At 36.8% G+C, this 12,126-nt stretch overlaps 1 protein-coding gene across 6 annotated transcripts in view; it reads left to right on the top strand.

Annotated features, from left to right (window-relative positions):
• The window catches only part of SMARCA1 (SWI/SNF related, matrix associated, actin dependent regulator of chromatin, subfamily a, member 1), a 72,246-nt gene extending 63,632 nt beyond the window's left edge, over nucleotides 1–8,614 (top strand). For 2 of the 6 annotated variants that reach the window (XM_043571169.1, XM_043571170.1), the window contains 2 exons: nucleotides 6,666–6,776; nucleotides 7,876–8,614. In XM_043571169.1, coding sequence (XP_043427104.1) covers nucleotides 6,666–6,776; nucleotides 7,876–7,947 — 183 coding nt within the window. In that variant the 3' untranslated portion in view covers nucleotides 7,948–8,614. Of the gene's footprint in view, nucleotides 1–6,665; nucleotides 6,808–7,806 lie in introns of all 6 variants that reach the window. The other 4 variants (XM_043571171.1, XM_043571174.1, XM_043571173.1 and 1 more) reach the window with 3 other exon arrangements.
• The last annotated feature ends 3,512 nt before the right edge of the window (nucleotides 8,615–12,126 follow it).

Genomic DNA, 12,126 nt, shown 5'->3' with positions numbered 1-12,126 from the left:
TAGTTGGATCAGATTTGGATAGAAAGTAAAGAAATGTAGGAATGACTCTGAGTTCTTTTCTTTTTGTCTACCTTTTTCTAATGAGAGACTTTATTTGACTGTCATACCTGAATTTTTTATTTTTTTGTAAGTTTGAAAAGCCTGGTATAAATATCATGTGCTTTATTAGCAAATACAGTGTTTGATTTAAGACTGAACTATTCTAGCAATCTGAAATACAGTAAATGCACTAACAGGGGTCCATTTTATGAATTTATACTTCTGTGTTATCTTGTGAGGAAGTGACAAAAACATTTTATAAATAATGATGTTTAAATGGCAGCAGTTATGTAAAAGTATCATAACTTTTGATACTTGTTTGAGACATATATGATATATTTATTAGAATATTAACTCCCATTTAACTGCCAATATGCTTGGACCCTGAGATTCTAATATAGAATGCTGTTGCATTATTTTTAAGTATGATAAATGTTCAAAAGTGACAACCTGGAAAATATACCAGAGAATGTATAGTTAAAGGTATTGATTCTAGAAGGAAAGTATGGGGAGGTAATAAAAGAGCAAAGCAGAAAAATACCAATTTTGTTTTACTAAGAATTGTAGAAGAAAATTCTGACTTTTTAGAACTACCTACAAATTTAGAGGTGCAAATGTGAAGTGCAATTTATTTTTTTTCCCTTGTTCATTCACCTGCTTTTGACTTTGAACTATAACAAGCACAGACCTTCTGTCATTCAGACTTAGGCAGGCTTAGTGTCTAGGATTTTAGTACATAGGAAGTGTAACATGGAGCCTCTTTAATCTCTTTCAATAAGTCACTTCAAGTCTATTGATGCCTTCTGTGCCTTTTGAATTGATGCTTTGAAGCTGAGTATTGGGGCAAAGGATAGTTGAACTTGGTGCCTGGTGTGATTGATATTCACCACACAGTAAAGGGCAGCACTGCTTATTGCAAATATTTCATCATTTATTAAATAAAAGTAGAGATACATATCCTAGTATTCAAAAGTTGAATAGTACTTTTGAAAAGTATTTCAAAAGTTGAAACATGGGTGACTTTGCATTGAATAGAATCACAAACCATTAAGAAGGTATGGAAAAACCAAAGCACCACAATTTGTTTAAAGTAAATCTAAAGACTATAGTTTAAAACGGGTTGGCAGACTACAGCCTGCCCCCCACCAACCTTTTTTGTATTGGCCTGCAAGCCAAGAATTATTTTTAGATTTTCAAATGGTTGGAAGAAAATTAAAAAGCTATTTTGTGAAATGTGAAAATTTTACAAAATTCAAATTCTAGTATCTGTAAGTAAGGTTTTATTGGAACACAGCCATACTCATTCATTTATGTATTGTCTATAGCTGCTTTCATGCTGCAGTGGTAGAGCTGAGTAGTTGTGACAGAGACTGTGTGGTCTGCAAAGCTGAAACTATTGTTTGGCTCTTCACAGAGAAGACGTGCTGAGCTCTGGTTAAAAGAATGTGGGTAAATGAAGGTTAAGTGAATCAGGTTAAATGAAGGATAGGTAAAGGGAGAGGCTATTTAGCTCAAAAGAGAGGTGTTTGGGAGGTGTTTGTGATGGAGGCATGGGAACTTCCTGTAATATTTAAAGGATTGTCATCCAGAAGAGGGAATCAGCTTGTTCTCTGTGAGTATAAGAATTAGACCTAGAACCAGTTGTTGGAAATATAAGGTAGCATTGCATTATGGAACATTTTTAATTTGTCTAAAGGTGGAATAGAAAACCTTGGGAGGTAGTCTATTGGTATTCCCATCATTGGAAGAATTCAGACGGGTCAGACAACTAACTAGCAAGGACCTAGTAGAAAGGATTCAGCATCATCTTGAATGATTTTTAAAGTTTTCTAATCTTGAGAGTCTGTAATTTTATGAACTCACACAACCGAGAATCTGTATCAAGGGAAGATTTCCCAGTACAAAATACACCTTTGAGTACATCACTGCTTCTGCATAGAAATCCATTAATGAAATCTTTTTGTCAGCTAAATTAAGTAAAATTCTTCAGTTCTCCACTGGTAGTGTCTAGGTTCTTTGTACTTTGATCCAAACTTAGCCTCATCTATCTTAACCTGCACAGCATCTCCCACCTTGGTTTCTACCAAACATTGTTCTAGGATATGCAAATCTGTGACATGTAGAACAAAGGTTCTGTGTTCAAATAGATTTAGGAAATGCTGATACTGAATCTCATCCTTGACACTTCCAATCTACATTAGGGTACTAAACGCTCTGAGAAGAGCTTGGCTTAACTTTTTAAAACTATAGCATCTCCCACACATGTATGAACACAATACTTTTTTTCCTTTCGCCACCACTATTCACACTGCAGACCAGTTTTCCATTTGTCATTTTTGTATTCTTTTTTGTTTTTTGTTGTTTTTGCATTCTCTCTCTTCCTCTTATGTGCTGTTTTTCTCCCTCCAACTTCATTCCTAATCCTGCATTTGGAAATGGTGAAAAAGATAATTAGACTGCAGAGTTTGTGGAAACCTTTTGAGACCACACAAAACACTCCCTGTAACCCCAGGAAAATAGGAATATAAAGAGGTGCAAGAATTTAGGAGAATATGAATGTGAAAGGAGAAATTATGTAAGATGAAGGTGCTTTAGATGTCATGAAATTTTTCATAGTCACTTAGTTATTCAAAAAGTGAATCACTGTTTTATTGGTAATCTGGCCTTTTGCCTTGTAATTTCTGGTTTCAGCTAGTGTTCTGTTTATGATACCATCTGTTTAGTTAGGCAGTGTTTAAGCATGTGAATAAAAAATGGGGTTGATATCTATAGAGGAAGTGACATTACCTATGCTAGGAAGGTAATATCCATACTCTCCCACTCCTTGGTGCTGTTCTCTAGAGAGGGTATTTTTCTGTGTCTGGAGTAGTGACAGGTTAAAAGGAATAAAGGTGAGAACTTATTATACAGTCTATTTATAATCATTTGGAGAAGTTCTCCTTCCCAGCATATGACACAGTCTCAAAAGTATTAGTTCCCCTGAATCACCCATATGAACCATGAACATGTATCTTACAGATATCTTCAGTCACTGGCTGCTATTACTTATTGAGAATAATAACAGCCAGAGGGTATAGCTTAATGATTCAAGAATCAGCTTCACATAAAGACTCTATCTAGTCTCCCTAGAAACCAACAATCAAATCTCATCAGGGTCAACTTAGCCCTTTTTATAATAGATAAATTGAATAACATGCTGTTTAGTTTGTATGTGTGTTATTGAATGAAGGTATGGAGAATATTTGGTCTGCATATTAAAAACATCAGTATTATTTTGGTAAGTAAGGATGCTATTTTTCCTAAATTATTTAACCTTGTATAATTGAGGATGCAGAAGAAACGTGAATGTACAGTGTTCTGTAAGGTTATTTTTAATACATAGTAATATACATATTTTTTTAAATAGTAATATTTTAAAAACAATAAGAGGATTTGTTTTTCGGTTACACTGCCTTTGGCTTTCTGCCTCCTTTTGGGCTTGAATTTTTAGAGAGTAGAAAATGCTTGGATAGTCAATAATATTTCTGTGTGTATCATTTCCTATGTTGTATGTCATTTTCTGGCTTTTATTTGGAAAAGTAAAAGTGTATTAAAAAGTCACTTGCCATTTCTTAAAAATGTTATAGATTGCCCAAGAGTTACACATTCATTGCAGAAAATTTGGAAAATACAGACTAGTATAAACATGAAAATAAAAAAGTTAGCATTAGTCCTACTTTTAGAGGTAGTTGCTGCTAACTGGTAATGCTGTAGTTAGTAATCTCTCCGCTATAATTCTGTAGATATGTATATAGTAAGATTTGTCTGTGTATTCCATTTTTAAATGATCACAAATTTCGTTCTCAGTATTTCCATGCTAAAAAAATAATAACTTCTCAAAATATTCTTTTGTAAGTTTTTGTATACATCTCTTATTTTCTTACATTAAGTTTCTAGGAATGGAATTGTTAGCTCAAAAGGTAGGAGATTTTTAAGATGCTTCATTGATACTCCCAAATTGCCTTCTAGGAAGGTGTAGTATATATTATTTTAAAAACTTTATTTTTAATTAATCTCTATACCCAGTGGAGCTCAAACCCACAACCCCGAGATCAAGAGTCATGTGTTCCACTGACTGAGCCAGCCAGTCGCCATGAACGTAGTATATGAGTATTAGTCTGCTTGGGATGCCATAACAGAATACCGCAAATGGGGTGGCTTAAACAGAAGTTTTTCACAGTTTTGGAGACTGGAAGTCCAAGATCAAAGTGTCAGCAGGGTTTGCTTCTGGTGAGGTCTTTCTGCCTGGCTTATAGATAGTGTCTTCTTGCTGTGTTCTCACATGGCCATTTGTCTGTAAGAGTGTAGAGAGAGGTATCTCTGGGTGTTTCTTCCTCTTCTTATAAGATGACCAGTCCTGTCAGATTAGGGCCCCGCTCCTTATGATCTCATTTAACTTAATTAACTCCTTAAAGGCTTTATCTTCAAACAGTAGTCACATTGTGGGGGTGTTAAGTTTCAATGTATGAATTTGGGGGGAATACAATTCAGTCCATAACAGGTATTAAAATTGGCATGCCATCATCAGTGAATGAACGTTCGCATATCCCCATCTTATTGCCAATACTGGATATGTACACCACATACACATGCATGCACATATCATTGGTAATTTGATAAAGATGGCTTTGTTTCACTTTGCATTTCTTTGATCATTAGTTTATTTAGTTTATTTATTTAATTTTCTTTAACTCCAAGTTAACATATAGTGTAATAATGGTTTTGATCATTAGTTTCAGTGAAAATTTTGTAAATATGTGGACATTTTAATTTTTTATGAGTTTTCTATTCTTGTACTTTGACCATATTTTTGTTGGGGGTTCTTTTTCAAAAATTTTTAATGTTTATTTATTTTTGAGAGAGAGAGAGCGAGTGAGCGAGCAGGGGAGGGGCAGAGAGAGAGGGAGACACAGAATCCAAAGCAGGCTCCAGGCTCCAAGCTGTCAGCACAGAGTCTGATGTGGGGCTTGAACTCATGACCTGAACCAAAGTCAGACACTTAACTGACTGAGCCACCTGTTGGGGATTCTTAATTGCCAGTAAACCTACATTTTCATTTGTGTGTTTAGCTATGTTGTATGTATCATACCCTGTTGCTAATACAGAAAAGGAATTGTACCTTAAAATGTTATTTATCTATGATTTACCATTAAATACAGCTGTGTATGCAGGGTTAATATATGTGAGTATCCATATTAATGAATCATATGTTTAATGCTCACCATACATTTATAAGCACTATTTATGGTTTGGATGCATTGATTTGCTGGCAGTGAAATATAGGTAGTGGCAAGGTTAAGGCAAAATCTTTTCAGCTATTGTTTTCTCTGCATTAACAAATACAGCAGTGTTTCCTGAGATGTGCTCCTCAGGACTCTGATCCTACAAGATGTCCTGTGAGAAGAGATTTCTGTTGGTTGAATAGCTTTGAGAACTGCTTGCATCCTACATCTCCCACCTAGTGCTTGAGAGTGCTCATCAGGAACTGAGAAGCCCTGTATGTAGAAAGAAATCTGTTGTACATCTGTAGCCTGAATACTTCCAAAACTTATTTTGGCAATAGGACTTCCCCCCTTTTTTGTTTCTGTGATTTTTGTTGACTTTTTATTTTGAAACGATTCACAGGAAGTTATAAAGAAATGTACAGGAAGGTCCCATTCACCCTTCACCAAGTTTTCCCCAATGGTAACATCTTGGCATAGCTATACTACAATGTCAAATCAGAAAATCCGTAGTAGTATAATCCATACAGCTTATTCGGATTTCATTGGTTATACATGCACTTGTGTGTGTGTGTGTGTGTGTGTGTGTGTGTGTGTGTGTGTGTATGTGTGTATGTGTGTGGTTCATTGCAGTTTCATCACTTGTAGGTGTGTATAATCAGTACCACAAGACTCCCTTATGCTAGCTTTTTATAGTCACACACATTCTCCCCCCCTTTCCTACCTCCTGGCCACCACTGATAAGTTCTCCATTTCTAAACTTTTGTTATTTCAAGAATGTACTGTAAATAGAATATGGTAAATAATTGTTTGAGATTGGCTGTTTTCACTCCGTGTAATTCACTTTTGGTTCATCCAGGTTGTTGTGTACCAATAGTTCTTTCCTTCCTATAGCTGAATAGTATTTCATTGAATGGATGGACCACAGTTGGTTTACCCATTCACCCCACTGGATGACATTTACCCCCTCCATATATTTTTGGTGGAATCCATTAATATCCTGTATGAATATTGTTCTGAAGTAAATCAACTTTAGAAATCCTGTACCACAGAAATGATACAATAAATAATTACAACTTTTTTTTTTAATTTTTTTTCCAACGTTTATTTATTTTTGGGACAGAGAGAGACAGAGCATGAACGGGGGAGGGGCAGAGAGAGAGGGAGACACAGAATCGGAAACAGGCTCCAGGCTCTGAGCCATCAGCCCAGCGCCTGACGCGGGGCTCGAACTCAGGGACCGTGAGATCGTGACCTGGCTGAAGTCGGACGCTTAACCGACTGCGCCACCCAGGCGCCCCATACAACTTTTTAAAGATTATGCTGGAGTTGCAGAAATTAAAAGTCTGTTACTATTTGGTTTAGGAATTCCAGAGACGCTGTAATACTCTCATTTCATTGATTGAGAAAGAAAATATGGAAATTGAGGAAAGAGAGAGAGCAGAAAAGAAGAAACGGGCAACTAAAACTCCAATGGTAAAATTTTCAGCATTTTCCTAACTTTTAGGTAGATCTCACTTTTTTTACATAATTAAAATGCCTATATTATGTTTAATGCCACGTGATACCTATTATAAAAACTGTTTTTATGAAGTGCTAATTTGTTTTTGACAGAAAAAGAATACACTACAACCGCATTCCTTATTTGTTTGTAGAACATATGGTTAGGAACTCCCTAGTAAGAGGGCTCAATATTTTAAAAAATTCCTCATGACTTTAAGCAGAAGTATAATGCAAGTAAAATCCTTTGAATGGAGAGTCAAGTTGTCGTGGGGGAGTAGGAGAGGGGTGGGGTGGGATGGGATGGGGCTGAGGTTGAAACTTGGAGTTCTGATTTGATCAAATAAGTTTTCTGATCTTTGTGGAACTATGAGTACAAATGAGACTTGGAGCAGACAGCAAAGCTTTACTTCGTCTACTTGGTAACAAATAAATTGCTGAATAATAAGATGACTTGGTTTTAATCCAGTCAGGTCGCCTTGTGTAGCTACAATTTGAAATATTCTTTAATAGATCATAGTATTTGAGTGTGGTTAAGTAAACTACCATATTTCATCAAGTCTAAGATGCTTCCTATTGTAAGAAACAGCATCATTTTCTGTATTGCTAAGTGAAACTGCTGCCAACTAACTCATTTGTCATCAATTTTAAGATGCATCCTGATTTCAGAGATGCTAAAGTGAAAAAGAAATGCGCATCATAGAATATATGAAATATGGTGCTTTAACATCTATCATAAGGTTTTAAAAATAAATAGCATTTGCCTAGAAAACTTTAAGTATTAAGTAGTTCTTTAACATGAGAGTACATTTATGGTACCCTGTGTAAGTAGACATTTGCTGACTATTTTTGATGGGTATTTTATGTCTTTTTAAAAAAAAAGTCTTTGAAGGTTATTTTACATTGGGTTATATATTTTGTTGGGCTATATAGAACATTAACTGTGAGTATAACATTTAAGTGAATATTCATGTTAAAATTTTTTTTTGATGCATTTACATCCTAGATTTAACATTGTTGGGCCATTTAAAAATGTGCATATTGGAGCAGAACATTAAATCTGTTTCCATTTTAGTCACAGAAAAGAAAAGCAGAGTCAGCTACTGAGAGCTCTGGAAAGAAGGATGTCAAGAAGGTGAAATCCTAAAGCCTAGAAATAAAGTTTTAAATGGGAAACTGCTATTTTCTTGTTCCCATCTTCAAATGCTAATTGCCAGTTCCAGTGTATTCATGGTACTCTAAGAAAAATCTCTTTGGTTTTGATTTCTTGCATATTTTATATATTTTACAATGCTTTCTACCTGAAATGTGTAGCTTTATATTTTATGCATTCTAGTATTTTTGTGTACTGTATTTTGTGCATTTCATGTCTTCATCAAAATCCTCTCAGTCCTTGTTCTTTTGAAGCTTGTGCTGAGGTTTTAGCTTTTCTATGTTTTATATGCCGCTGCTTTGAAAGAGAACCTAGATTCTATAGCTGTATTATTGTTGTTTCATACTTTAAATTTATATGGCTGTGGAAAAATGAATTAAAATGATTTGAGGAGAAAGACTTTTTCACTTCTTTGTTGCTTTCTTTTCTATTGAGTATGGGCTTGTATGTGTTACTGCATACTGTGATTAGCATAATAATTGTTTCTTTTGAGGTCATCTAAATATTTTTTTCCTAAAGGAATAAAGGGTGAGAACAGAAAAATATTAAAAAAAAACTAATATTTGATACTGTGCTTGCTGTCAGTATGCATTACATTTAAATTATTCTCTAAATATTCAAGTGGGAAAATATAATAAAGAAATGTCTATAAGAAATTTAATTATTTCCTGTTTTTTGTGCAGTAGAAAAATAGTTGTGTTTATTGAATTGTTTTGCTCACTCTACTATGTATTTGGTTGAAAGTTAAAGCTTTGTTTGCTGACTTGTGCATGATCTTCTGTCCCATAGAGCCAGTTCAGAGGAGTCTGGGTATAACATGTAGAGTTATTAACAACTAAGTTAAGGTTACGAAATAAGTGCTATGCATGTAGAAGAATGGGGGCTGGCATCCATAGGACTACAGTTAGGCTCAGAAAACAAACAATCTCAAAGTATCAGAGTTTTTATACACCAAGAGTTTATTTCTTGCTCACACTACAGATTCCATGCAGGTCAGAAGGATATGAGAATGGGAGGGGATCTGTTTCACACAGTCACTTAAGCTTCCAGACTGACTGAGGCTCCAGTGTTTAGTATTGTGGCAGTACAATCTGGGACATGTGGCCTTTTCAGCTGCTACTGTAGGAGAAAGAGAAGCTGAAGAGTCTCATGTAGGTTCGTCATTACATAGGCTCAGAGGTGACACATGTCACACCCACTTATATTTTATTGTCCCAAAGTAGTCACATGGTCCTGTGTATCTGAAAGAGGGCTGGCAAATGTAGGGGAACAAATGGAGTGTTTAACATTACTGCCTCTGCCACGGGGCCTGTTGGCTCAGGAAACAACCTGTGTCTTTCACATGAAACTGTTGGTTTGTGATTAATCAGGATGGAGGTCAGGTTGTCAGGGGAACAGGGAAAATGAATTGGGATCTAGTGTGAAACACACAGCAAATAAGCAAAGTTGGGGAATGCAGGACAGTGATTTTCATTACCAAACAAGGCTTGGATCACTAAAGAGTTGTTCCCCACCCTCCCACCCCCCACCAAGATCTTTTGCATTTCCTATCAGAATCTATTTAATGTATCACCAGCAAAACTTGGGTAGCCGTGCATGCAAGTCAGCATCTTTTACACCCTCAGTCTTCTTGTAGGCATTCTGAAACATAGGAATAGATCTAGAAGGACAAACCAGTGTCTGCTGGACTCTTCCAAGTCTTCATTCATTGTCTAGATTTCATATTTCTTCCTGCCATGCTCCTGATTGGGTTCCTTTTACTGTTTCTATTGTTAGGACTTAGAGTCTTGTACTCTGTTGGAGATTGGGGTGAAATGAAGGTGCTATTATGAGGTTAGGGTGATATTAGGTCAAGGGACCGAGAGATCCCCAAATCTGTCCCACTTAACTACCCTTTCTGTAAGATTCACAAAGGAGGCAAAGGTAAGCAAGGTAATTCTTCAATAGCTGGTGCTTTTGCTTCAGACTTCAATCCAGAGCTCTTAAGCCCAAAATAAAATCTTGGAATTTTGTACACCAGTGAGATTAAATGCTGTATTACCTGAGCTAGAGAAAATGATACCCGAGAGGGTTTTTTTGAAACCCCCAAGTTTTGTGCACTGAAAAACAGTGAGGGTCCTGGACTCTGATCAATCAGTTCAGCATTTCTTAGGAATTAAGATGCAGGGTGCATGCAAGTACAATTAGGATCTTTAAACTTCTTTCATGGAACTTTAACAATCTCTGCTTGTTCTTTCTGTTAACCCAGAGGGGTTAATAGTTAAGCTGTATGTGACTATCTGCTTTAGGGGAGAAAATCTGCAGGTAAGTTCCTGGAACCTTTTCATGGGGCCATTTTCCTGATCCATATCATGGCTCTTATGAAACTTTTTTGGACCAAAGAGAAGTGAAATTCAGCTCTCCAAAATGTTCACTGAATACCTCTGATGTCATCCTCAGAAACTTGTGAAATGGTTTTATTCAGGACTTTAACTTAAAGGCCACACTATATATTCAGTGAAAAAATCACCACCTACTGTATTCATCTTATTTTGTGTACAGCATTGTTGTTGCACATAGCCTACCAAGGAGGCCCATGCAGTGAACCCCAGATGATAGCATAGTCCAAATAATACAATGTTGGAGATACAAAATGCCCAAGTCTCTATTTGAAACCTCTCTTATTGTCAGTTTTACACAGAGAAATTAAGGTATGATAGAAAATTCAAAAGTTCTAAGAAAGAAATCCCATTTCTAACAAGGGGCTGAGACTGATGGGGTAGTAGCCTTAGGCTTGGCTGCCCTGTTGGAGAGATAAAGCAGGACAATAAGTTTACCAGCTACTTGGAGGCCAGAGGAAGCAGAAGAGCATGCTGTATTCTTGAATACAATTGTATAAATGCACAATGATCCAGCTCACCAGCAAAAATGGTCCAATCGGTTGTATGGGAATCTGACCCAACCTGATTCCTTGTTTGCAGAATGTGCAAGGAGGGAAGTAGATAGAAGAACAGGGACCCTGAGTGGTTTTATTCACTCAAGACCTCTGTAGAAGACAAGAGGTGAATGGGTTTACCAATAATCCTTGGGCTCCCAAAGAGGCACTTGGAAAGCATCTGTCTTGATCCACTGGATACTCAGGCACTAATTTCCTTAGAATCAAAAGAAGGCAGTGAGCTCAGTAATCTCTCATTGTAATAATAGCCATTTGTATCTCATTCTTTATTGCACAGCTCCTTTTTCCCTGGCCTATGAGTGGTTATGCTATATGGAAAACCTGGATACTTGTTGCATTACACAATTCTCCCATGAAACCTGTGCCCACATTTGGTGTATTGTCTGAGACCTTGCAGTTAAGAGAAGTTATTGCAGCTATCTTAGTTGCAGGGTGTTTGGTTTGAAAAGCCTCTGCTCAACTGGTGGAGCTGTCTACTGTCACCAAAATAAAATGCTATTATTTCCCAATTACTGGCCAAGGTCCCCACTGTAGGTTATTGTTCCTCCTCTGTGGTGCAGTAGCCAATGCAGCTATTTCAGATTCCCCTGCCAGTTTCAAGTCCCATGATGGTGCTGGTGTCCACGTTGTTTTCTCTCTAGCTATTCTTAACTCTTGAAATCCTCTAGTTGTCATCAAATTTCAAACTTCTATCAGAATTCTGTTCCATGTCTCCTTCATTTAGTCTGTCCAAGCTACCCTCCCCAATTGACAAGGGGTAAGATTTTCCTGTGGTTCAAATATATATAGCTAATGCCATCTGTTCTGTCCCCTATCCCTCAGCCTTATTTCTGTGTGCTCCAGCTGATTTCTAACTGCCGCTCTTTGTCTAAGGGCTTTGTCTGAGGACTTTATCAGAAGTTTTGGAAGGCTTTTCTACCCTTTGCATGATAGGCTGGAAGAACTAGAAAGTTAACACCTCTGAGTGCCTCTTAACCAAAAACTAATTGGGGTTGGTGTATAAGTACCCAAACTCTCTCACCCCTTGAGTGAGGTCTTTCTCAGGGTCCCTGTTCTTCTATCCACTTCCCTCTTTGCACATTCTGCAAACAAGGAATCAGGTTGGGTCTTTTCTATATGGTTCCCTGGAGTTTACTCAAAGAATTAAGCTCCAGTCATTCAAAGTAGTAGTTGTGTTGATGACACACTTTTTATTGACTTTGTTTCTTTCCCTGTATCACTTGTTCCTCTCTGGGTAT

The sequence above is a fragment of the Prionailurus bengalensis genome, chromosome X (assembly GCF_016509475.1).
Source record: "Prionailurus bengalensis isolate Pbe53 chromosome X, Fcat_Pben_1.1_paternal_pri, whole genome shotgun sequence".
Classification (NCBI taxonomy): Eukaryota; Metazoa; Chordata; class Mammalia; order Carnivora; family Felidae; genus Prionailurus; species Prionailurus bengalensis.
This window is presented reverse-complemented; position numbering and strand designations above follow the sequence as displayed.